This window comes from Anser anser (assembly GCF_964211835.1).
Source record: "Anser anser genome assembly, chromosome: 2".
Taxonomy (NCBI): Eukaryota; Metazoa; Chordata; class Aves; order Anseriformes; family Anatidae; genus Anser; species Anser anser.
Window position 1 is genome coordinate 88,965,605 of NC_139721.1, and position 25,500 is coordinate 88,991,104.

At 39.9% G+C, this 25,500-nt stretch overlaps 1 protein-coding gene across 1 annotated transcript in view; it reads right to left on the minus strand.

Annotated features, from left to right (window-relative positions):
- Window positions 1–1,407: 1,407 nt before the first annotated feature.
- The window catches only part of LOC310893737 (uncharacterized protein), a 115,014-nt gene continuing 90,921 nt past the window's right edge, over window positions 1,408–25,500 (minus strand). The window contains exons 6-10 of the mRNA XM_083823098.1: window positions 25,159–25,219; window positions 16,211–16,283; window positions 14,306–14,362; window positions 12,012–12,084; window positions 1,408–6,712 (exon numbers count right to left, since the gene is read on the minus strand). Of these exons, the coding sequence (XP_083679224.1) occupies window positions 6,656–6,712; window positions 12,012–12,084; window positions 14,306–14,362; window positions 16,211–16,283; window positions 25,159–25,165 (267 nt within the window). The 5' untranslated portion in view covers window positions 25,166–25,219 and the 3' untranslated portion in view covers window positions 1,408–6,655. The remainder of the gene's footprint in view (window positions 6,713–12,011; window positions 12,085–14,305; window positions 14,363–16,210; window positions 16,284–25,158; window positions 25,220–25,500) is intronic.

Genomic DNA, 25,500 nt, shown 5'->3' on the forward strand with positions numbered 1-25,500 from the left:
TTCTTCACTCTTGAAGTACTGCTGAGCTGAATGGTCTCAAAACAAAAATTATCCTCTTTGAGTGATTCCTGTAATGCACATTTCTGTTTATCTGCTTTTGAATTCACATTTAAATGAACTGCTTCCACTGTGCTATAACCAAATACCTGAAAAGGCTAGGCCCTCTAAAAATTGTGCAGTCTTCATTTTTAGGCACATAATGCTATTCAATATTCTGTATTCCCTTACCCAACATTAAACTCCCACACTCATTTCACTACTAACACTCTCTACAGTAAAATAACCACATGCAATACTACTGACATAGTAAAGCAAACGATCTCAAGAGCCAAGATACAGCTTTGTCCTTTGATGCACACGGGAGCTGGACAGAAAGATGCCCCTGAGGAAAGGAATGACGGGGACAGAACAGATCTATACCAAACTCAAAACAGGTCCAAGCTGTTCAACCTCACTTCCCCATCACCCAGCACAGGCAGAATTTGTTAAAAAGTTCAGGTTAAATGATGTGTAACTGGGGATCAGTTTACATAAAAGATTTCAGTTCATTCAAAACTGCACAAACAAGCAAAGACATTGGTCGCATTTGTTTTGTCTGTCAGCAGTCCGAGGGGGGATTTATTGAGAATATATGACTACGTTTGTTATTATTAACAGTAATCTCTGGGAGCAGATCTTTTTGCCCTAAGTTATCTGACTTCCATGGAGCTAGTGCATATTCATAATAGGATCCTATTTTGCTTCCAGCACCTCAAATCTTTCAAAGAGTACTGGTGGTGGGAAAGGCAGGTTGTTAGGTTTATGTCCTGGAACCAGCACGTTTGCTTCCAGCACAGGTTCATGCTTCCATAGGATAGCCCAGAATCCTGGACTACCCCCAAACCTTTACATTACAGCAAGAGGCACAAAAGGTGAAATCCAAAACAATGTAAATGCCACAGAATTGACCATTACAGTCTTTAATTTGTGGGTGCCTCACTTCCAGGGAGGGATACGAAATCTAACTCAGAAGTTAGGGCTCTTTTTACATCACGCTTCAAGAGTTACAGATCTGACAAAGGAATCCAAACTAGTCAGCCTCTAAATCAGAAGCTGCTTAAAATCAGACATTGAGTTGAGGTCACTTAAAACTACCTGATAAAAGGTGGTGAAAAGTACATGAAAACACTCAGGGAGAGGGGAGCAGGAGGAGGAGGTCAAATTGGCTGCTCTCTACTGATCGGATGGCTTGATATTAGAAGGGACAGCTGCCTCTGCTTGAGAACCAGACTGCAGGTCTCTCCTGAAGGAAATGCCTAAGCAGGAGCAGGACAGCAGAGAAGGCACACTAGGAAAGATACTAAGTGGTTCCAGGAGCAGGAAATCAAACACACGACTCCACTCACCCACGCGAATGTCCATCTTGTTCACAGGCAGTCTTGCCTACCTCTTGCATGGCAGCTGAGATTATTTTGTGTTCTTTGTGGCAGACGTGACCAAAGATGCCACTCTGCAGCACACCTGACTGCTAAAGCAATTGGCAGAATACTTGGGAAATGCAGGTGTCAAACCCCCTTGGGCCAAGAAAAGAGTTGGATCTGAGTTTTCTAAGAGTCACTTCTCAAGAGTAGAAATGCTGTAGTCATTATCTTGCTCCCCTTTCCTGCTCAGTAAGGAGAGAACAACAACCAATGTTGAATTTGTAGACTCTTACAAGGTAGGTCTGCCCTAAGAACATCTGTAAAGTTAAGTTTCTTCTGGGAGGCAGGCAAAGAAGGTATTATTTCTTGCCCTATACCCTAACATGGAAGTTGGCCTGACACTTAGACCTGTACAGACTGAGATGCTTACAGTCAGTGCCAAAACTGAAACGGAGGTGAAATACAGCACTTAAGCATAGAAGTTAGGGAGAGGCTGAGTTGGACTTCTGTGGATTGATTACTATTTTCGATCTTGTGTAGGGACAGATATTACTGAGAAGGAATAATACTGTAGAAAATTTTAACCTAAGCTATACCTATAAAAGCAATTGGAACATCAGACTAGAAAATTACAAAAAGTCTACATAATTCATTGGGAACATAATGCAAATTGAGTAACTGCTTGAGATGACTCCCAATCATCCCACCAAAGAAAACAGCTTACCTCAAATCCTAAAGAGATTTCCAAATGCATTTAAAGTTTCTTTAAGCGAGGGAAAAATCTTTTTATTTCATATTGTTCAGCAGTTATTTACAATTAAGCAACTGAATGTATGTAAAATAAGCTAGTTGATAATTACCAAAAAAGACCAATGAGCACTTCTGTGAAGGTATTCCAGCTATAAGAAAAACAACGTTAGATATTTATGCAATGATAAATATATAAGTAACTCTAGATATTTTAACAGTCTACAAAAGGAGCCAATCTAGCAGAACTGGAGAGAGAAAATAAAGGTCAGGAACCTGACTCAGGCAAACACTGATGACCTGCTGGCAATATATAGAACATGCTGTTTTAATGAATTCCACTGTTGGAACAAAAACTTGGTACAACCAAACAACCATGTTTGTTTAGCACCATTGTGAGCTTTTTCATAATCTATTTAATGGTGCAAGAGAGAAAGAGGTCAAAGCATACTGTGTACAGAAATGTCATTTTAATTGGACAAATCCATTTAAAGAATTTTTGCCTGATTAATCTAGTCTTGACTGTGTGAAGGCATTACCTAAGTTTATTTTCTATGGGTTTCTTTACATTTTGATTGGCCTTAGAACTCAGTCTTCTGCAGGATAAATTTTTAAATATGCTGTCATAGCTTCCCTTGCAAAAAAATCCTTAAACCTCAGGATACCTTTTTAAGAGCCCACGAGCAATGAAAGAATTATGCAGATAGCACATCAGTGTTTGAAAACTGACAGTGTCTCATGCCTGAGGCTGAGGACATACCATAAACCTATCTCAGCGATACTCAGCAATTACTGTCTATTGGGTCATGCAGATCTAAATTTGTGATGTACACAATGGGTAGAGCATGTCTCATGGTGCAATAATAAAACCCAGACACACAAGGCATCTGGTATGCTTATGTTCAGTGGCATAATTAGCGAAGATTTCCCACTGTTGCTACCACTATTAGAATTTAAACATGAAAACCATGGAAACAGCTCCACGCTTACAGTCATGACTAAACTACTCAGACTGCAGAGCCAAAGACATAAATGAACTGGAATTGTCATACTGATTGGTAGTAAAACAGCCAGAATAAACTTGATGGATAAAGAAAGCTGTATTCTGCCAGTTGCATGGCTGACATATTTCATGCATATTCGTATTTCATGACTGAAAAATTTTAAAACACTGATGTGTCAGGTGAAAAGTGATGTACATGGGCTGATTTCTTAATCACTTTGTGATATCATGAATGTATTTCCAAAATAGGATATCTCTCATCTTCAATGTTCAAAGCAGTCAAATGAAGTTAAGGCTATGATGTTCATAATCACACAATGATTTTGGATAGCCTCAAATGTTCACTTTATTAAATAAAGACCCTGTTTCAGGCATCCTCAGTTCTTGAAATATAGATGCAGCCATAATGATCTGCAGGTGTTAAGGCTTGTTTTCATAAGAAGTACATTACAAGGCAATTGTGGTTCATTCAGCAATTAGCGATTAGTCTTTGGTAAGAGAGAAATCTAAAACAGCATGACACAGGTGATACGTATTCCACAAAGTACCAGAGTAGCTCAGTGGTCTAGAAAGTATCACGAACTTTTGCTTTGCTTCCTATGCTAATCGTTATTAACTACTGATGGTATAGGGTCAATTAGTCTAGGGAAATTGGTAGAAGCAATTACAGCGCTAATTTGCTGGAAATAATGAGTAATAAACCTGCAACAATAGCATTGGCACACGTGGACAGCTGTCAGCAGAAATTCAAGGTAGCAAGTGTACCCGCTGGTTGGCATAGGGTAGGGCTGGCTTTATGACCCTGCACCCAGAAACCTTGGATGGCTTCCCTGCTTCAGAGTTTTGTCACCTCCTACACTTTCCAGTCATCTTATTTCCTATTAGCATAACATGTGCAGCCTGCCACTGTTGTTCAGCTGCTTCTTAAATGGTTATCTTATGCTATTTATTAAAGTATCTCATGCTAGTGAAAAGTTCAGGCCTATTAAGAGGCAAGAAGTGATAGGTCTGTACAGTCACGTGGGAGCTTTGATCTTGGGTGCTGAACAAGGGCCAAGCTAGATGAAAGAGGTAAATAAGGAGTGCAAAAAGAAGGCAGGAAGGCAGACAAAGTAATTGGGAGGGAAGAAAAATTAGGAACTGGATGAGAAAGCAGGGAAGAAAGATGACTAGAAGAGCTTATTTTGCAACTCCCTGAGGAGGGAAGAACAGAAGGAGGAGCCAATCTCTTCTCCCTGGTCACTGACGACAGGATGGGAACAGCACAGAGATGCACCAGGGTCAGGTCAGGCTGGACATGAGGAAAATGTCTTTACCATGACGGTGGTCAAACACAGGAACAGTCTCCCTAGCGAGGTGGTTGATGCTCTGTTCCTGTCAGTGTTCAAGAGGCATTTGGACAATGCCCTTAGTAACGTGCTTTAACTTTTGGTCAGCCCCGAAGAGGTCAGGCAGTTGGGCTAGATGACCCTTGTGGGTCCCTTGCAACTGAACTATTCTGTTCTGGTCCAGCCTCTTCTATTCGATACTATTCTATTCATCACGAAAGCTGAAGATTTCAGTGAGCAAGAGGAGATGCTCCCTCCGCTGCAGCCGGTTACACTTAGCAAGTTGGAAGCATAAACAATTACTGCCAACATGCCATGCTCCGTGATGCTCCTTGTGTGCAAGAAAACAACTGGATGAACACGCTAAGGGAAAGCAAGATGAGAAAGAAGGCTAATGGGCAGGCAACTCCAGTGCCTGTGGTCAAGAGGAGGACCAGCAGGCTAGTGTCCCAAAGGACTTGCTGCCAGCTACACAGGCAGGAGAGAACTGGGATCCACTGGGGCAATCTAGTTTCTCTGGAGCAACCTTTCCCTTAGGACAGACAGCAGAGATGCCTGTTAATAGAAAGGCAAATCCCATGGCAAAGCACAAATATCAAGATAATTATTGCACTTTTTAGACTGTGAATTAACACAAGTAAGTTAACAAAAGGCTGGTTTTTAAATAGGGAAGAGAATAAATATATTTTTCTACCCTTTTATAACTGTGAGGACAACCAGAAAATGCTTCCAAAATTGATACCATACGTGCAGATTAAAAACAGGCTGCAAGCCAAATCCTCCTCTTCGGTTTCACTGGCGGAGCCCAGCAGACTGCCACAGAGCTACACTCGAGCAGCAGGGGAAAGAATTTGACCCTTTGACTGCTTCATCAAAAGCAGCTAACTTCCCACTGTACTTGGCGGCCTCAATATTAAAAGTTACAAATGGCTTTGTGCTCAAAGCTGTACTGTTTTTCTGCTAGGGTATTTAGGTGCTGATGCCCTCCTGCCCTGCTCTCTCCGAAAACAGATTCTCTTTCCCTGCAGAAGCATAACTGGCATCTTTGCTGTCTACTGTAGACATATTAGATTGTCGTTAATAAAGGAAGGTTTCTCCACCTTGTCAGTATGGCATATAGCACAGCTATGTAAAAGGTGGGAAAACCAAGAACAGTAGGATAATTTACATCTTTTGTAATTACGTCTTTGATATCTTCCTTTCCCCTCATCCACTGATCATTTTCCTAACACAGAAAATCCATCAAAATAACAGACAAATTTTCAGTGGGCCTATCATTTAACTTATTCATTATTCCAAATGGTCCAATTTCATACCTGTGTACTTTAGTTCAACACTTGCTATCGGCCATTTTCAAAATCAGGCTATTCAAATGCTAGGTTTTATCTCCTGATCACAACTGGTTAAGATTTATTTTTAAGTAACGGAGGCTATATATTGTATATATAAATGAGAATGTAAATTCACAAAAGAAGAATATACAGTACTTTGTGGTAAAGCTAAACCTTGAAATGCAAACCTTAAATTAGCGATGCTTATTTACACCAAGAAATTCTGGAAACTCTCTGTCTCAGTAAGGACCAAAGACTGGGTAATCTTACTCAGATGATAGATAAAAAAGTATTCCAAGTGAAAAAAATAAACAAGTACAGCATGAAAATAGCCCCTCCCCCTTTTTTTTTCTACCAGAAACAGTATACACTGCACTGACACCTTACAAACACTAAACTTGCTAAAGCCAAGCAATTAAAACTTTTGCTTTTGCTTATAAAGAAAGGATGTTGAGTCTTCAGATGTAACCTCAATTTGTCCCTTGATGCAATAGGTGCTTGATACAGACTGAGTTAAGGATATCTGCCCAAGCATCTTAGAACAATTCAGGAATGCCACCTACCCAGACCTTACGCAGGCTGATCCTGAATTCAGTTTTCAGGTGACAAAATCAAGAAAATGGGAGAGAGAGGAAGTGCCTTGGCACTCCATTTTGTAACCTTACGTCCCTGCTGCAGCAGATGAAATTATCTTCAGTTCCTTTTGCTTCTGCCACCTTCTTTCCAGTCTCCATCTCTCCTCCCAGCAGCACTCGAGGCAGAGCTGTCTGGATGCTCACTAGGAGCGCAGCAAAAGGTTGAAAAAGAAGTGCAGAACAACTCTAGCTTCCACTGACAGCAAGCAAACTATTCTCTCCAAGGCTCAAACCTGGTACAGGCCTTTCCAGAGATGGCAGATGCCACCTAAGGAAAAAAACAAACAAACAAAAAAACCCCACATGATTTTAATGTATTATGATGTTTTTTCTCCATAACTTCTATTCTTAGCTACGATTAAAGTGTTTTGGCCATTTGTGAAACAGCGCAGCGCAGAGAACATATCAATTTTCCCTTCCTTTCCCGTCCCTTCCCTCCCCTCCCCTTATAACTAGACATAACATCTCTAAGATGAAATTCAAGCAAACACCAATGTCTGTAATGACTGACCTGCTTAATATAGTGCAGAGGATACTGATAAAAGAAAGTAATTAAAAAATTTTGGAATGCTGATACTTATAACGTTGAAGGAAATAGTATGCATGAGGCATCTTAAGCAGCCCAGCATGACTATGGCACTGCAGCTCAGGAGCATCTCCACACAGGGATCTGTTCCCCCACAGTACCAGGGCCCTCCTCTCACATGGGAGGCCATTACAAGACGACACAAGCCATCTCCAGACGGTTTCTGTAGGAGACAAGGTAATACAGTCTCATTAGAGCTTAATGTAACCAAAAGAGTTTTATGAATTTAGGTTTTTAATGTCTTTCCAAAATGAGAATGATTAGGTTATTATAAAACGTGACCTGTAAGGAAAGATCAAAGGCATGAGGCTGTTTAGATGGAAGAATGAGAGACATGACCACCTTCAAGATGTAAGGGATAAATTTGACTAAGACAGGCAGCATATTTTACATATGCTTACATATAATTAAAATACATAGAAGAGAGTGAAACAGCAAGGAGGTGGCTTGTCCAAAGCAGCTCAGCAAAGCCAAGAACAACATTCAAGACTTGCCATGATCAGTCCAGAGCTCCAGCCTGTAGCCATTATTTCTTCTACACTCTTTAAGTGTCAGATGCTTTCTGAATGGAAGATAGTTAATGACTGTCATTGTATACACAGAGCAAAGTTTCTCCTGTGGAAGTCTTACCTGAGACTGATTTATCTTTACAGTTATCACTTGTTTTCTTTTCAGCTATCCTCCTTCTAATTTAAATTACATGCATCCAATTATATATACTTCCCAATAAAACAGAAGTACAGAAAGCTGCCAGAAAGCATACTTATGAAAGGAGAGGTAGGCAAGGGATAAATAGGACAATATAGCAATCAAGTTGCTGTAATCTGGTGACAATCACCCTTCCCTTCCATATTTCTTTTCCTAGGTCAATGTGAACACTTTTTGTAAATCACAGTGGCGTATCTACTGCAAGTGGTAGTTCTCTCAACATATTTTTTCTATCAGGCCTAGGTTGCAAGCATTGCAGTTTGAAACTACAAAATAAGTTTATGGGATTCATCACAATATCAGTGGCTGCTCAGCATTTTTAAAGGAAGCTCTCTGTAGCCTGGAGGAAGAAAGTCTGCACCTTGGTTACAAATTTGTACCTGAAAGTTTGAGGCTGGGCAGTGAGGCTGCCTGCAAGCCTGTTCAGTTTGCTACTGGCTTGGAATTTGCCACAGCTTAATCGAACTGCAATAACAATAAGTTTGAAGAGACATCTCAAATCCTAGAGCCATGGGATGACAGATGCCCTGTCAAAGCATAATCCTGTTCTCAGGCACATCACAGATACAGCACTTCATATCTTCTCTCACTTCTACAGGAGTGCTCACTGCACTATTTTGGCCCTTTGAACAGTTCAGCCAGGAGAGTGATAGGATGAGCAAAGCACTGCTATTCAGCTACATCTGGCTTCTACAATGGGTAGTGATTTCTTAAATGAAATCAGCATGCTGAGGATGTGCCAGCTGGACACAGTAAAACAGGGATAGCATTCCATTAAGCGAAGAAAGAATAAAGAAGATAGATGTTCAATGAAGTACATTTGGCCCTTTGTTTGAAAACCCAAGTATGAAAGTAACTGTTTACAGGAACATCTCAGAAGGAGAATCTCTGAAGACCTGAAAGTCAAAATTTTCTAGTTACCTATGCAGCCAAATACCAACCTCAACATGTGGCAGATAGTTTGATAGTAAATAATGCATTCTAAATTAAGTTGGCTATCCAGTGAGCAAGTTCCGTTTACTTAGGTGTCAAACAACACCATATCCAAGGGAATTCGGATGCTCAACCATTTTGAGGGTATACTCAAGAAAGGAGAACTGTGCTATAAACTAGGCAGAACTTACCGTTATCCATTTTTTCCTTCTAGAAACCAAACTCTTACATGCTATATGAAGCAAAAAACTCTGATTTACAAACAGTGTTATTCAGAATATCATTTCTTCAAGCGAAGCCTCGTTAGGCACTATGTGCAATAGACCGAAATGTAAATCATAGCAGTAAGTCATGGATCATCATAACCACAGTTTCCGTTGGCTTGCTGGAACCTTTCTTGGACTGCACATGATTAGTGTAAGTTAATAATATATGCAGTCACTTCTTAGTATATGCAAACACCACTGTAGAGTGTACATACTTTAACAGATGGAACTGCCAATAAGCAGTGTTTTTTTTTGTGGTTTTTTTTTTTTTGGTAGAAAATAACCTCCTCTTTGGGACCAGGAACAGTATGTAAGTGAAAATCATCATTTTATGTCTTAAAGTTTTGCACCTGTCTCTGACAAGAACTATATTCCCTTGCTCTGTACTGAGAAATATTACCAGTTTGACATTTGACGTCCTTGGTAACACTAGAAGCTTAAGCAAACATACGCAATTATAGGGAAAGGTTAGATTTAGATTTGTCTCTGGGCTTGTACATAGCTGTATTCTTTATTTTTTGTAATGCTTCCTGGTGTTCACAAAATAGGGAAGCCATCCTTAATCCCATAGAAAGATTTTTGTCGAATAGCTAGAATTCTCAAATGCTGGGCACTGGCGTGAGAGATAACCCCTCATGTAGGATGCTTCCAGGATTAAACTCTTACAGGTGTGAGAGACCACTTCAGGTACAGACACTTTAAAAAAGGGATCCTTAAGGTCAAACCTAGTAATCAGAGAAGACTTGCATACAGCAGCAGGTGACTGTGAGATATGCATGAAACTCAGGGGAAGCGGGAAAACAAAAGTGGATCACAGAAGAATATTTGAGAGTTTTCTCAAAGATATTGCACCCTCTGGCAAATCTAACAGACATCTGATCACAGCATGTGCACAAAACACCACATCCTATTTAGATTGTTACTGTGTTACAGGTATAACAAAAGAACAAATAGAAAGAACAGACCAGAACAATTTGCATTATTTTCTCCTAAAAAATCACATACCAGACAATGTAAATATCTCAAAGTTTGAGTTCTGTAGAAACAAAACAAAACTTTTCCCCTGCCCCACAACTTTACATTTAGTTGCTTTCCAAAAATCCTGATATAAACACTTTTTTATGCAAGCAAGCAACAAGCCAAACAAACACTGGAAGAGTTTTGAACCATGACAGGGTACTGATGTCAGCCAGAAAACAGAGTTCATCATGAATTAATAAAAAAGGGGGGAGGAGTTACTGTCAGTAGGTTTTAATCATCTGCAATGAAATAATGGAATGAAAAAAAAAAAAAGGGCAAGAGAATAGCAACTCTAGACTTTTTCATTTGATACTGCTAGTAATGTAGACATACTGGTGTACTCTACAGGCCTGATATTCAGTAAGCTTTAGTATCCAAAACTCAAATGTACCAGGCATTCTTTGGTTAACTTAGCACTTGTAAAATCAGGGTGTTTCTCGCCTTTCACTTTCCAAACACGCTGCCCTCCTAAAACATCCTAAAAAATGAATAGCTGAGATTGACATATCCCATGGTCTAGCTCATATATACACTTCTGTTTTGTGGAAGCCTCTGCTGAGTGATAGAAAGTTAAATTTGGGTCCAGGTTAAATTTAATAAATCTTACTGTTAATTTCAAATTTAACACTACAACTTTCCAGGAAAAAAATATAGTTTTATCTGCAATAGCGGTTCCCAATTAAAATAGCCTCTCTTGCCTGAATGCCAGCATTAGAGATGAGAGACCAAACTAATATGCTTTGCTTGGCTGGTTATCTAACTCTTTCCACTGGCACTTCCTCAAATGACAGCAGTGGAGGAAGGCAGAGGCAGCAACAATATTCTGGGGTTTGCTATCAAGATGGGAGAGAGAAGAAAACAGCGAACAGTGCTACAGGAAGGGTTGGATATGGCTGGGAATTGCTGGTGTGTAACTGGTTCTGATTGAAACATTTCATAAGCATTCTTAACAAATATTTTGCAATTTCCTCAAGTATGCCCCTCTCCGCCCACACACACACACCTCTCTCATTATGGACTTAACATGCACTGCAAGCTTCCCCCTTTCACCAGTGCAGCGAGAGAGTTTTGACACGTGAATTCTTGGACACTACTGCAAATTTACATGTGTGTGTGTCCCTCTTGCCAGAATGCAACCAACAGCAATGAGGATGAGGCTTACTTTCAAAGGAGATTTTTAAAGAACACTGGCTTGACCTTCCACTGGGGAAGGGGGGAAATGCCTGAACAGTTTACTTTTTTTTCTGTTGATGATGAACTGCTAAAGCCAAAGGGTTGCCATCTGCTTCTGTCAGTAGCCTTTTGTCACCATCGACGACTGTTGATTCTGGGCAAGTAGCAAGGTCCACTGTCACCTCAGTAGCCATGATATTTTCCTGAAGCTGGTCCCACTATCTGCCATAAACTTTTCCTCCCTCTGCCGGTCATGCATCAATGCACCCCTCTTTCTAACAATGGTGATAGCTTCCATGCTTCTCTGCATGGAGGCTTGTTTTTTCAGCTCTTTAAAAAGTGCAGATAACATGGAGAGCTAAACACAGCCTGTCAGGAATCTCCCTAAAGGTGATTCTTCACCAGCTGCTTTCGTTTCTCTGCTCCCAGGAAACTCGTATGAATTTTTTTCTCTGCCAGAGCTTGCTGAGCACTTAAAAAAAAAATCTCATGTCCCTTTCTTTTCTCTTTCCACTTCAACCTTTGCAACTCAACACTGGAAGCAACTCCAACATGCCAGGGGATGTGCTCACCTCAGGCACAGACAGGGCTATCTGGCCTGGAGCGCTGCATACTGCTACAGCTTTTCCCTGCTCCCTTCTGAACAGAAACTCCTCTCAAGCATAACAAGGCATGCAGACCCAATATATTTTAGGCTTGCCCATTGGTCCCACTTGTGTTCCCCTCACTGCCTGGAATGGAGACAGAATACTTCTTTTTTCAGGTTTCTCTGCCCTCTGGTATTTGGGCAAAGTAGGGAAGTGCAATGCAAGGGGTTAATTTTCAGTTTAGTCCTCAGCCAACAAGCTTTTACATATATAAAATAAAACTTGAAGGTTTACCCAGTCAGAATAAGCTGACGTAAATGACATCTTCTGCAGCAACTCAGGTGGTCTTCTACAGTCCTTAAGGTGCCTAAGGAGAGAGAGCATATAACTGCAAGCTCTTTCTTCCTGGGTAAGTTTATGGAAAATAAGAATACTTTCTACACCTCCACATCTTCTGAGGTTGTCAACCAGAAGAGTTGTTTTCTTCTCACGATGCCTATCCACAAAATCCTAGAGGTTATGCTTTATAGAATTATTGCTGAAGATAGCACCTAATTATTTTTTCTAGCTTTTTCTTTTTACCACATAGGAGAGTCATGCTTTCTGTCCACAGACAGCAATCTGAAACTTCTTAAGTGTATCTATGAGTTGAAGTCAATTGCCTTACTAAGCTGTACCTCACCTTAAGCCAACCTGCAGAGGGAATCAACAGGTCCATGTTACAGAAACATTCAGAAATCAAGCATATTTCTGCTCCCCTGACATCTTCTGCAGTGCTTCATTCAAAAACTTTCAATACTACTGGAAGGATAGTGTTAGGAGAAGCTATTCCTAGCTTGGTAATTGTATATACCAAAATAATTCTCTGCTACCATCGCTTGTATTTCCCTACATCACATTCGTCCCCTAAAAAAAGATTTCAGATCCTGCCTAATTTCTGAGAAGGTATTATTTAACCTCTCCCTGTAGCTAGAAACTGCTGCCTTGAAACCAAGGTTAAAGACCTGGCACAAGTATCATATATTGTCAGATAAGTAAACTGAATCAGTCAACTCAGAAAAACCATACAGTTTATGGCATGTCTAATTCACTACAGTATTTGAATCCAAACAAGAAACCAGAATCCAGATCACTCACAAGCTGTGAATGAGAAAAAACATTTAGAGGTTGATACATATCTGGATTATTTCTTCCAGGTCTGATTAAAGAAATGTAAAACAAACCAAGTCTGCTTTTGGGTCCAGCTGACACCCAAGTGAAGATGTTGGCAGTAGGGCCTGTCATGAGATCCTGGTAACCCCAGTTCCAACTCCCAGTGCTCCCCTGGCTAGTTTTCTGGGACTCATTTTGTTTCTAAAAAAGTTATCTTGTTCTTGCATCTAAACTCCAAGTTTAAAGGCCAGTGTGATTCCTCCCCGCAAGCCTTTTCTAGGACTGGAAGGAGAGGAGTGGAAGCAATGAGCTACCACAACTGTGCCTACGTAAGAGATTAATGTGGTCACAATCTGAACCCCACAGAAATAGGACAGGTAAGCGCTGCTGGCTGCCTCAGCCTCTCAGGAGCCAGAGGAAGGAAGATGAGGGCAGCTCTGAGGAGGAAGGCTCCAATGCCTCTAGAGCCCTAGAAGTGTGAGGCAAGCAGGAAGGGGGACAGAAGGGGCTTGGGAATGGTATCTGCTTGCTCAGCATACGGCAGCAGCAGCAGAGGCTATGCGGCTGACTCCTCTTCCCCTGTGCCACTGCAAAATAAAATTACTGTTTGCTTCCTCTTCTGCCTGACTGATTTATACACACGTAACTTTAGAGCTGTCAGACTCCATTGCAAATAATGACATCCTGACAGATGAGAAGGTCTCCCCATGTCCCTTTCTGAGAGTGCAGCTGCCAGTCACTGCAGCTCCAAACCTCTCAGCCGCCTCATTAGTAATACTGGAGGTGCTACCAAAATCTTAGGCAATATGTTTTGGATAAATTTCAATCATCTCTGCTGCTGACTCAGTGCTTATTTCTCCACTTCAACCATGTTCCCTCACCCACCTGCTTCTACACCCACAGCCCTGACATATGGCCTGAATTATACCTTCACTTCAATGCAGGATTTAAATCATCTCCCTGCCCAGCAGCCTGTCATGGATCAGCCACCAAAATAGATCACCTGCTGGGGTCTAAGGAGATCACACCTGAGAACGCCAGGCTATGCCATAGGGATAGCATGGCCAGGCAGACTCAACAGCTGCCTCCCTGTGGTAAGCACAGAAGAAACATCAGAAGTTAAATGACTTTATCCACTGCCCCAACAGATTCAACTTGCTCAAGAGAGAAACCTAGCTTTGTAACCCCCACCTCCCCTGTTTTTTTTTTTTTTTTTTTCAAGTCAAAAAACTCCTCTCTTTGGCTGCCAAAAGTCAGTAATAGCCAGGCTGCTCCTTTTAGAAATGGATAGCACAGCAGACCTGCTTTGAAAAATGAACAAGACAAAAAGGGAGTGTCCTGATGTGAACATGTATTTAGTTTTGTAAGCATCAGTGATTTTTGAAAGTACTGTATGAATATATGTCTCAGTTTTTTAAAATAGATGATTCCCTCACCTCTTGGGTACACTTGTTCCTTTTCTTCTCTTCTCCCTCCTTTTACTCATCTCTTCTCTGGGAAAGAGACAGAAAGGAGCAGTTGCACGGTACCAAACTGTTAATTTCAGTTAAATGGTTTGGAATTAAAGTTAAAATACTTCAATGCTGCTGCTTTCCTCACACGAGAATTCCTTAGGCTTTTAAATAACCACACATGCTTAAATCCTGATAGGTAAGTCAAAAGCACAGTCGTGAAACAGGTCTAGTTGCTGGTTCCAGTCCTCAGTGATCACAGGGGACATTCATGAGAGCACTGACCTTCACCATCTTCTCACCACAGCCATCAGAGCAGCAACAGTGCAACACATGCTGAACATAACTGCCCAATAAATGCAACATCCTAAGGAAATGTTTCATAGGTTAATCAATTGATTCAGCTGAAATTCATAAGGTATTCCAGCCTTGTTTTTTCCTTACGTAGAAAACAAGAACTGTCATAGGATGTTTGGGGCTCCTGCCTCAGAAAAAGTGCCACTAGGCCTGGTTAGAAGACAAAAGCATCCTGTGGGAAGTACCAGAGAAGGGCTCAGACCACCACTGCTGATATCGCAAACAATATATTTGACAGTAGTAACCTAATCTTTCCTATAGTGCAACTGTCAGCTCCTAATGGCAGCATAATCTCTTGTAGGTTCCTCCTGATTGTCTCTTTGAGGTCACAACCCCCAGGCAGAGTAACTGCTGTGGGTGAGATTGCCTGCATCTGGCATTTGATGGGGTTGGTCCCTAATAGAGTGCACCAGCACGGGACATACCAGTGTCTGTCAAAAAGCCCAGGACTCTGCAGAAATACCCTAGCATTCCAGAGATGTAAATGGAGGAAGAAGTCCATGCTACACTTGGTGAACAGAAATGAAAATGAACCTGAGAGATTTCATCTGTCCTTATCATTTCCTGTGTCTGTGGTTGAGGGGGACAATCACAAGTATAGGTATGAGCTAGAATGGCATGCACGGACCCAAAGAGCAAAGCATCCCTCTAGAAAGCCACTGTTGGGCACAGGGAATCATTGCTTATAGATGGAAGAGTGGCTCCTTGTCTGAGGTGATCAGTTTTAGATATTTGACAGATGCATAGTCTTACTGAAAACAACCTATTAATCAGAAAAAATGAGCATTGCCAGCTTTGCCAATGGCTCCAAGTATCTGCAAACTTGGTTTGCCTGCAAACCATGCTTTATGTCACTGGGCTTCCTATAAGACTTGTGGATGTAACACAGCCCAGAGTCTACTGTGAGGCTTTGAGACTTGCTATACACAGACTCAGATTTGATCATCTATTTATAGATTCTGCAATGTTTGTGGCTAGTCTCATTTCAGCAGCCACTTAGTTGAACATGTTTTATAGAGCTTAGAGGCTGGAATTCAGGCTCCTAAGACCACTTTTGAGAAGACTGGAATGGTCTTGTGCATGTACAGATAATGAGATGGCAGTTCATGAAAGTGAATTAAGTACTATGTAAACAGCTGATTGTTTGGACTCCTTTTCAAGAGCCTGTCCCTCATCATCAACAATATTCAAATCAAGTCAAAGCACTTAAAATGCTCTTGCATTTCTCTCAGACTAAACTGCAGTCACTGCTCTACCGGGAATGAAGCTAAACATTAAACAAGTTAATCTTCATCATAACAGGTTGTAAAGCAGTTTTTCTGCATAAAAATGTAAGCTACTTAAGAAATAAAGTGTTCAGGTTAATACCATGATTGTATGCCCATATACTTCTCCTGCCACAATCTCTAAATTTGTTTGTGGTTTTATAGGAATAAATGATATGCTAGATATGCAATAAGAGCAAAACATCATCTCATGTCATCACTTTTCCACTGCAAATTCTTATTTATCACAACAGGAAATTCTGCTTACATTTTGAGGTTACCAACAAGGTCCAAGGTTTTCAGTGAAGTCTTCTCTGTGAAACACAGCCACCTCCTTTGGCCTTTAAAAAAAAAAAAAATAAGAAATTGATTACATTTACTAGCGCATAGCAAAAAGAGGATTTCATGGCAGGGGGTGGCAGCCAGGAAGATGTGATATAAAATTAACGATTTTATTCTCTTGACAGGTAAACCAAGTATATATGACAGCCTGGCTCAGCTAGGCTTTATCCACTCCCCAGGATGGAAAGCCTGTGTCCAGGAGGGTTTCAACAAAATGGATGCTTTTGTCTCTGAGCCTGAGATCTGTCAACCTGTCTCTCCCCCCATCCTGCACTGAGTCTCCACAGCAACTCGACTTCTTTTGCTTCAGAGATTGCCTACAAAAACAAGGCCTGAAGATTGTACTGCCATCTGGGAGCATGTTGTGGGGCAGCAGTCTGCTACTTTAATTACATCGATTTGTTTAAAAAAGATGATGCTATGCATTAAACAGACTAAATCCCTTCAGTTTATCCATCGCGTAGGCTACTTACATGATTAAGACTGGCCCAGACCTGGGCTGTAAGTTAATGCTGCCCTAATTTACCAGTGTCTTAGGGCTGCCTTGCCTCCCACTATCCTGAAAGTGCCTATATTTTTTACTGTCCTCAGTCTCTCACAGTATAGCTCCCAACTGTAAATAGGCTGTAAGAGCCCAGCTGGCTCAGCAGAATTGGGATCCAGGAATTGCTATCTACTGTGCAAAAGCCAAAAATAGCTTTGGGGAACATAACAGAAGTGACCAGAACAAATCTCGGGCTATACCACTAGTTGTTGCACTATTGAAACCCCAAGATCCAAGGGAGGAAATACTTCCATGAGAAGCTAATAAAACCAAATAAAATCTCATGTTTACACATACACATGCTTTCAGGCCTTTTCTTCAGGTCTGAAGAAAATCTGCTGTTCTGACTCCTACGTGTCAGGTACTGAGGTGACTGTGGAATGATCCAGTCTAGCACAATGCTCTTTTCATGCATTTACTAACAGAACCCTTCTGTGCAATTTCCTTTTTCATTTAACCTGTTCTAGAGTTGTCAGATAGACTGAGGAGAAGTGCAATGTACAATAAGGCACAGTCATATCCTTGTACAGGTAATTAAAGGTCATAAACACTAATTATTCAGTAGACAATTTAAAGTTTTATTTCCTGACTCAGTAGTACAGTTGATTTATCCTGCACATAGTCCGTTTCATCCTTGACTGCACAACCTGCTCCACAGCTTTTTTTCTTTTGTACAGGCTTTACAGCTACATAAAACTTCGACAAATCATTTCTGCCCATTCTTAATTGAACAAAACTTCTCTAAGACTGTCTGTAATCACCCCAGAGGCAGAACCTTTGCTGTGAGGGCATTATTTGCATTGCATCCTAGAAAGTAGTTTAAGACACAACAGCACCATCTACTGAGACTGACTTTTGTAAATCCTAGTACATCTTTCAAAGTATGTTGATACATTTGGCTGGTATAAGCACTGTGTTATTCTGGAATATTAGTGACAATGTGCTGAGTAGGAAAAGGAAAAAATATTTCATCTTGTCATGAAAACTGTTAAAGTTTACCTATAATTGTTGCTTTTCTCGAGGTTAAGGAAGAAGTGCTCCCATCTCAGTGCTCAAGGTTAAGAACAAAAAATCATTTATGCATCCAATAAATGAAATACATTGTGGGTCAGCTGATTAAAGTGTATCAGTGCATACATATGCCAAAGAAAAAGGGGGAAATCAATGTAGTTGCTCCATCCTAGTAATATAAAGCTATCTGCTACTAAGATGTACAAATATTTAAGCAAGTTTTCAATGCAAGTAAATAATTAAGAAACTACTTCCCTTTTTTTTTTTTTTTTTTTTTTTTTCTGGGAAGGAGGTAGTTTGCATCAGCTTCTTTGTAGACTAGATTCTGAGAACTACTGATCAGATGGCATTGAGTCCTGGATGCTGGATTAGCTTAGTATTTCAAAACATTTTTGATTGCCCTTTCATGACTTACAATTCAATCTCGCTTCTTCCTGTTTCATATAGTCAGCCACAACTGTCGCAAGATGATCTTTCAGTATTCTTTTTTTTAATCTCATATATATTATTCCTAGGCACTCAGCTTAATATGTCTTGACACTGTCTTTGAGTCAGTGCCTAAAAATGCACACTCTGCCTGGCTAGCTGCCTGGATGATTTGCTTAAATCTGCCTATAAGAAAGACTGAAGACACTGAGATTCTGTCTCACTTAAACAAATAAATACAGTCTGCTTTGTAGAAAGTAGATACTGTGTGTTTCTGCTTTCTCTATTTGATCCTGTTTAATATGATCTGGAGACTGATGAAAGAAAAAAAAAGTCCTAGAAAATGTTTTGAAAGAGATGAATCTATAGTCATGTCTATGACAGATTCTACAGAACTTCACCGGCCCTCCTCACAGCTTTTCTGTGGCTTGATGCACCTTAGGCTAATGTAAAAGACAAGCAAGGAATACTGATATATTGTGCCCAAGAAAGATATTCTCTTTAATCAAAAGTCTGACAACACATAGGCAAAAAGGAACCCTGGGCAAAGAATATAATTCCATCTCCTTTTGCTTTCCATGTGTATTGTTTGCATTTGCCTGGACCTTGGGTACTGTCAGCTGCCAATCTGGATCTGCATTTCAACATTCAATCTCACCTCACGATCTCACTTTTCTGCATCCTACCTAGTTTCTTTTTAAGCTTTTGGATCTGGATTTTAAAGATTGGTCCATGTGAATTATGTGACACTTAAGTTATAGCTAAAATGGCACTGTAAAATCTCTGTAGTTTCAACACAGAGCATTTTAACCACATACGGTCGCGATGGCATGATTAGCAAATGTTACAGGATTTATATAGCAATTGCATGCAAATTATACAAGGAGACTATTCAAATTTGACTTCACCGCACTAAGACAAGGGTAACTGCCAAGCGCAGCCCCTGGGCAGTGAGCAAGGACAGAGGCTGGTGCCCACCTGGCTGGGAGCAGCTCTGCAGGAAGGGAGCTGAGGGCCTTGGCAGACATGAGCTCAGCATGGGCCAGCGGTGTGCACCAGCTGCAGGGACAGCAGCAGTGCCCTGGGCTGTACTCACAGGGTCATGGCCAGGACATCAAGGGCAGGAGTTATTCCCCTCTGCTCAGCAATTGTAAGATTTCATCTAGAAAGCTGTTTCTGATTTTGGGCCCGTGGATGCACATCAATAATCTGCAGAGAGTTCAGTGGCTGGGGGCTATAGTGAGGGCTGAGGAACCAGAATTTTTCAGCCTGGAAAAAAGAAGGTGTTGAAGAGATCTAGCAGCAGTTTTCCAATACCTATGAGGAGGACATTGAGAAGACAGTCATGCTTCACTGTCGTGCAGTGGGAGGATAAGAGGCAATGGACATTAAAACCTTTAACAAGAAAACTTTAAATTGTATGTGACAACAATGAAGGAGCGGAACAGGTTGCCCACAGAGGTTCTGAAGCCACCAACAATAGCTTACTTTTCCTGAATGTACCTTCCCTCATCACTTAACACAAATACTCCAAAGACTTAAGCATTAGTGCGTCTTCACTCTTCATCCTTATTGTACAGTAGCACTGAAACCTTTTAGCTATCCATATGTTCACCTGAGATAATGTCTCAAGTCTGATGAAGATATCAAGTTTAAGCTACAACAATCTGATCACAGAAGTAAAAAAAACCAAAAAAACTTCATGTTTCATTTAACACTGTAACTCACACACTGACAGATAGAAACATCTAAACCACAAACATTTTACACACAGGGAATTTTCCTGCAAGTTTCCTTGGTGGCATAGATTAAAATATTATGAAAGACTTTTATTACTAAGATAAAGGTTTGGGTTTACAATATGAATAACCTCTTAAACACTGTATTGTCATCAATCTGAATTGAAAGCATTACAGTTAGCAGATATTTGTGAAAAAGCTCCATAGCCTGAGGTGTAGTGGAGAGAAATAGTATGTTATCAGGCATCCAAATGGATCAAGTTTGACTGTCTGTGAGACCCCCATCCAGCTGCTCTCACTCCCCTTCCTCAGCACGACGGGGGGAGAAAATAAAGTGGAAAAGCCCATGGGTCGGGACAGAGACAAGGAGATCTCTGAACAATTACCTTCATGGGCAAAACAGACTCAACTCAGTACCAAAACCCCGCCACATAAACCCAACACACAGGTCAATGCCATTCATTAAATGCGAGGCAAAAATTCACACAGAGCTGGGGACCAACTGCTACGGTCTGTGCAAGTTTAAACCGAACATGGCACAATGGATGGCTGAGCATTCATTTCAAAAAAAACAACACAGGAAGGAACGGAGCAGAATCAGAGCAGATCTCAATGATTAAGTTGGTCTAACATCTGATTGTCATCATCAGCCTGAAGCAATGGATTTGGTCATAAGGACAGTGAGGGCTCTTCTGCTTGCCTCTAGAAGCACCTCTCAACGGGGTTCTGAGCAGTGGTACAAAAAAGAAAGAAAAAAAAAAGAAAAGAAAAGAAAACATGAGATTCATTTGTATTATCCCAAATCTACATGCTTGGGCTTACCTCATACAGGAAACCAGAGAAGTTAAAATTTTCCTGTTGAAAACAAAGCTCCTCAACAGGTTGTTTTTTTTATTGCTGACAATCAGAGGAAATTAGAGTAACACTCCCCTTTCTACCCAGCTACTGTCACCCCGCCCCCCCAACTTACGCATAATTCTGTTTGTGATATTTTTGTGCAAGTATCACTGTTCATGCTGTTACCTTAAAAAGCCAGTCTGCCAAATATTCTCTCCATTCCATGCATTAACATTTTCACTATGGAATTTAAAACTTCAGCTCAGCCCATGATCTCATAAATCCTGTGCTGGAAAGGACTGGGAACGAGAGCATTAGAAAAGCTCGAAATGTGAAAATGTGAAAGAAATGTTCAACAGGGAGGCTAAGGTGAACACAGTGAGGTTTCTGTCATAACCCACACCTTCAAATAATCCTGTGTGAAAACTGGGGTTAGAGACCATGTTGTATTATTACTTTTCTATACAGGAAATGGGAATCATCCTAATCCTCAAATGCCTAGGAGAAATAATTAATCCATATTCTGTTAAGTCTTCACACAAATAAAGACATTTTGTCCTTCACATGAATTGTCAGAACAACCAGTGAAGACAGAAGTCCACATATTAAATGGAGAAGTAATTCCTTAAGCTTTTAATTGTCCATCCTCAAGAGAAAAAGACGCTTAATGGTGCCTCTTGGAAGTTTTCGTTTTTCTTAACCAAAAGATGCAAAACTTAAGCTCAATTTGTACCCTTTGGCTTGTGCTCAGAGACGGTAGTACTCTTGGAGTACTTCCACATAAATACATCTTATACATGCAAGCTAAGTTAGTTTGCCCACCTTACCCAAAAATCAGCCCTGGCATATGTCCTAACCAGAATTGCATTTCTTCCTCCCATTAGCTTGTTTCTGATCAGTCTCTCTTCGCAGTGATCACTGAATCAGCTCATGGGAGCAGGGAACATCTTGTCCTCCACTTGTGCCAAGCCTAATGCAACAGCTCATCACCCATGACATGGGCTCTCAAGCACTGCAGCAACATTAATCCAAACAAGTAGGCATAGTAGACTTGTGTGCGTTATGAATAATGGAATGTGTTCCTTGGCAATAAAAGCTGTGCCAGATAACCATCAGGCCATGTATGTATATAATTATGTGCATACAACTGGGTCCAAGTTGAATAGCTGCTTTAAAAATATCCTTCAAGGCCACATTTTTGAAGTTCTTCAGTTTCACATAAGCTAGGGCATGTAAGAAAGAATAATCTTATATGTACAACCATTTTGCTCCTTGCAGCATCTTGTCTGCATTGTTGGTTCATTAAAAACACAAAGACAAACATTGGGAAGGTGAACATGAATGCTGTATGCATGCATGAGTTTAAGGACCTTTAAAAGTTTGGCTCACACATTACTAACATCAAAAATTTTGAGAAATCACGTCATGTATGGTGGTTAATGTTAAGGTATGTTTTCCATTCCTGAAGGATCCTGCCAAATGTAAGGGAAGGGAGAAGTGGGTGGGGGGTGAGGGGGAAGATATAAAGTACTCATTGTTGCTGCTAAATTTCCTTCTTGGGTTCTTTCATTTTCTAATTTACAAAGAGCATTGTTTTACTTCAAAAAGAATTATACAATAGTGAAGAGAACTCGGACCCTAAATTCAAGGAGTGAATTTTATCCAAAATTTGTACATATGGACAGTTCCTATAACTTCAGTGTAACTTATTACAGGTTTAAACTGAGACATAAGACTTGTCGTTAATTCAGATCTGTGTGTACATAACTCTCTTTGAAGTTTGGTTTTTTTTTTATCACTTCTGCAAAGAAGTTGTCTTACTCAGTCAAACATTCTGGAAGGGAGGTGCCAGCGTTACCAAGAAATTTATTATTATTATTATTATTTCTTTTCCTTCTCCTTCCTTCCTTTGTGCTTGGCATCCTGCACAGGAAAAGCGGGGGAAGAAAAAAGTAAAAGGAACAGTATCTTTGTGGTGGGTGAGCAATGGAAATAATGGAAAGAACAACAGAAAGAAGTAGTCTGGTCTGAGAACAGGATTTTTTTCTGCTTTTTTTGGTTACGTTAATAAAAAAAGAAACATGCCTTTATTTTTTGTAAAAAGGATGAGAAAATTTATTTTATATATGTGAGGCTCGTAGTCAGGAGCTGAAAGGAAACTGGAAGTTCTGGAGTTAGGGCTATGGAGAAGGAAAATACATGAATATGAACAATGGGACCAAAACAAATTAGCAGGAAGGAGACAAGAAGGTGGAAGGCATGGGCAAGAGCATCAATTCTATAATGAGTGAAAGAAAGAGCAAAACAAGAAGTTCAATCTTCCTGATACAAAGGATTCAGCAGGGCCACAAAGTCAGGTTATATAGTTATCAAATATCATCAGAACAGCAGGATCAGTGCTCTTACCCCACAACACTGGGAGCGAGGCATGTATGAATAAAAAGCAAATTGCTTATACATGTAGGTCACTAGGTATCACAAGATTAAGAGAAAATATTGGAAAGACATTGCCTTATTTGCAACCATACACTATTACATTTGAAAAAACATAACTGTCAGCAAACATTAGTGACAATGGGACAATCATAAAATTGCAGCTATCATGAAATCAACACCACAAAACAGAAGATGAGGAAGAAAAAAATCTACAAGGAGATTTCCTAGGGGAAAATATAGAATACATCCTTAACTAGGAGAAAAAAAAAATTACAATAACATCTTGTTTCATTGTTTTAGACTTTCACTATGCAACACATTTACCCTTAGTGTATCCAGATACCAATATTGTCTGCCTGTAGCATCTGGCAAGTAGAGGACTGCAAAGCTTCCTAGCCTTAAACAACAAACAATGCAGGACGTACATTTTAGCTCACAAGTGGGATGTAAATTTTCTCAGACTTCCAGTCAGGGGCATGCATGCATGTGGAGTGCTCTCAGTCTCTACCATGAAATTATACCTGGCTATTAAGTTGTGTGATATTTCACAAATAAAAATACCAGCCCTGTGCCAAGGGTTTCACATGTCCACTTCATCTCCTTTACACATTTTTTTATTCAATACAGCATTCTACAGAGACTTATATTTGTGAAACTAAGCATTTTTTTCTATCAGCTGTACATCTAAGGTCATTAATTCAGTATCAATGGGGCACAGGTGCTAGTTACTGAAGTACATAATATAAACTAGAAGTCCAATGATCACTTGATCACTAGAACCCCAACAATCTGAAGAAAAAGCCACATGGTACTCCTTATGCTATATGCAAATATGCCAAATCAGAATAAGATACTACAAACTTACAAATACACACACAAAAAAACCAAACATGTTTGAAAGTTCACAAAAAGTTCACAACTTAAATAATGGAAATGCAGCCCAGAAATGGGCAATTTTCCACACAGAACTTTAGTAGTAATCACCTATATCTTCCTTCCTAAACCTCCAATAGTTAAAGGTGGCACCAGATTGCCATAGATATAGCACATTTTAAAAATAAACTCATGTTTATGTTTCTTTTCCCCTTGGAGAACACAATTTATATTGATGATTTTTTTCACAATAGCATCTGCTATAGAGTTGGCCCAAAATATTTTCTAAAATTAACACTGTTATTCCCCAAAATATTTGAAGTATTTCTATGTTTATTAGGCTTCTTCCAGGTATTGTTCAACAGTTATGAAGGACTGGATTAAATTGTTTAGATATTCCAAGTAAAGAAAAACAAAATAGCATTTGAGTTAACCCACTTTGCCAAAAACATATCCAAGGCTCAAAATTAGCATTTATGTTCTGTTTGTAAACAGAAAGCCATTTATCCTCCATAGGTTACCTGTTACCATTGTCTTCAACTTCTGGTTTATTTCCCAGAAGAGGCAAAAAAAACAAAAATGATAGCATGATATAAATGTAAATATCCAATTATTTAAAAAGCCTGGGAGAGAAAGTGGTGTTAGCCTGATCAGTTATTACACACCATAAGAATCACTGAAGTTGGTACCTCTGCATTCCTGAATAGCAATGCAGGTCACAGAGAAAGATGGGGGATTACTCTTCATAGCTACTCAAGTAGCACAGCTTATTCAAAAGCCTACATAATTACTCGCTATTTTGGCCAAATATTTAGCTTTCTAGACAGGATATCCACTGAAGAGAGAAAGTAAGGATCTGTGGGGTTCACGTCTAAGGAAAACTCAGGCCTTATACAGATCTGAAAAAACATGAGTCATTAAATGATATTCTAAAAAATGCAGAGAGCAAATTCTAATGGGGAGTAGAAATCATTGATTAAAGTTTTCCAAAAGAGACCACTAACTTACCGGGCATATAGAGTTCTTCCGCTTCACATTGTGTACGAGCAGCTTAAAAGAATGCTTTTGTCTGGAGAAATTTAACAGGGAAAAAAAAAGTTCATAAATACAACTTGATGAAATACCAAAGCATATTACATTATTGCATTATTAAGCAAATTATTGCATTGTTATTATTATTGTTGTTATTGTTATTATTATTATTATTATTATTGCATTGTTAAGCAAACTAGTACAGAATACATTTTTTTCCCTGCTATCCATCATTCCACAAAAATACTATTGCTTTTTTAATTCCACAAAAATACTATTACTATTACTTTCTAGTTGAAAACACAGGGTACAAAGATG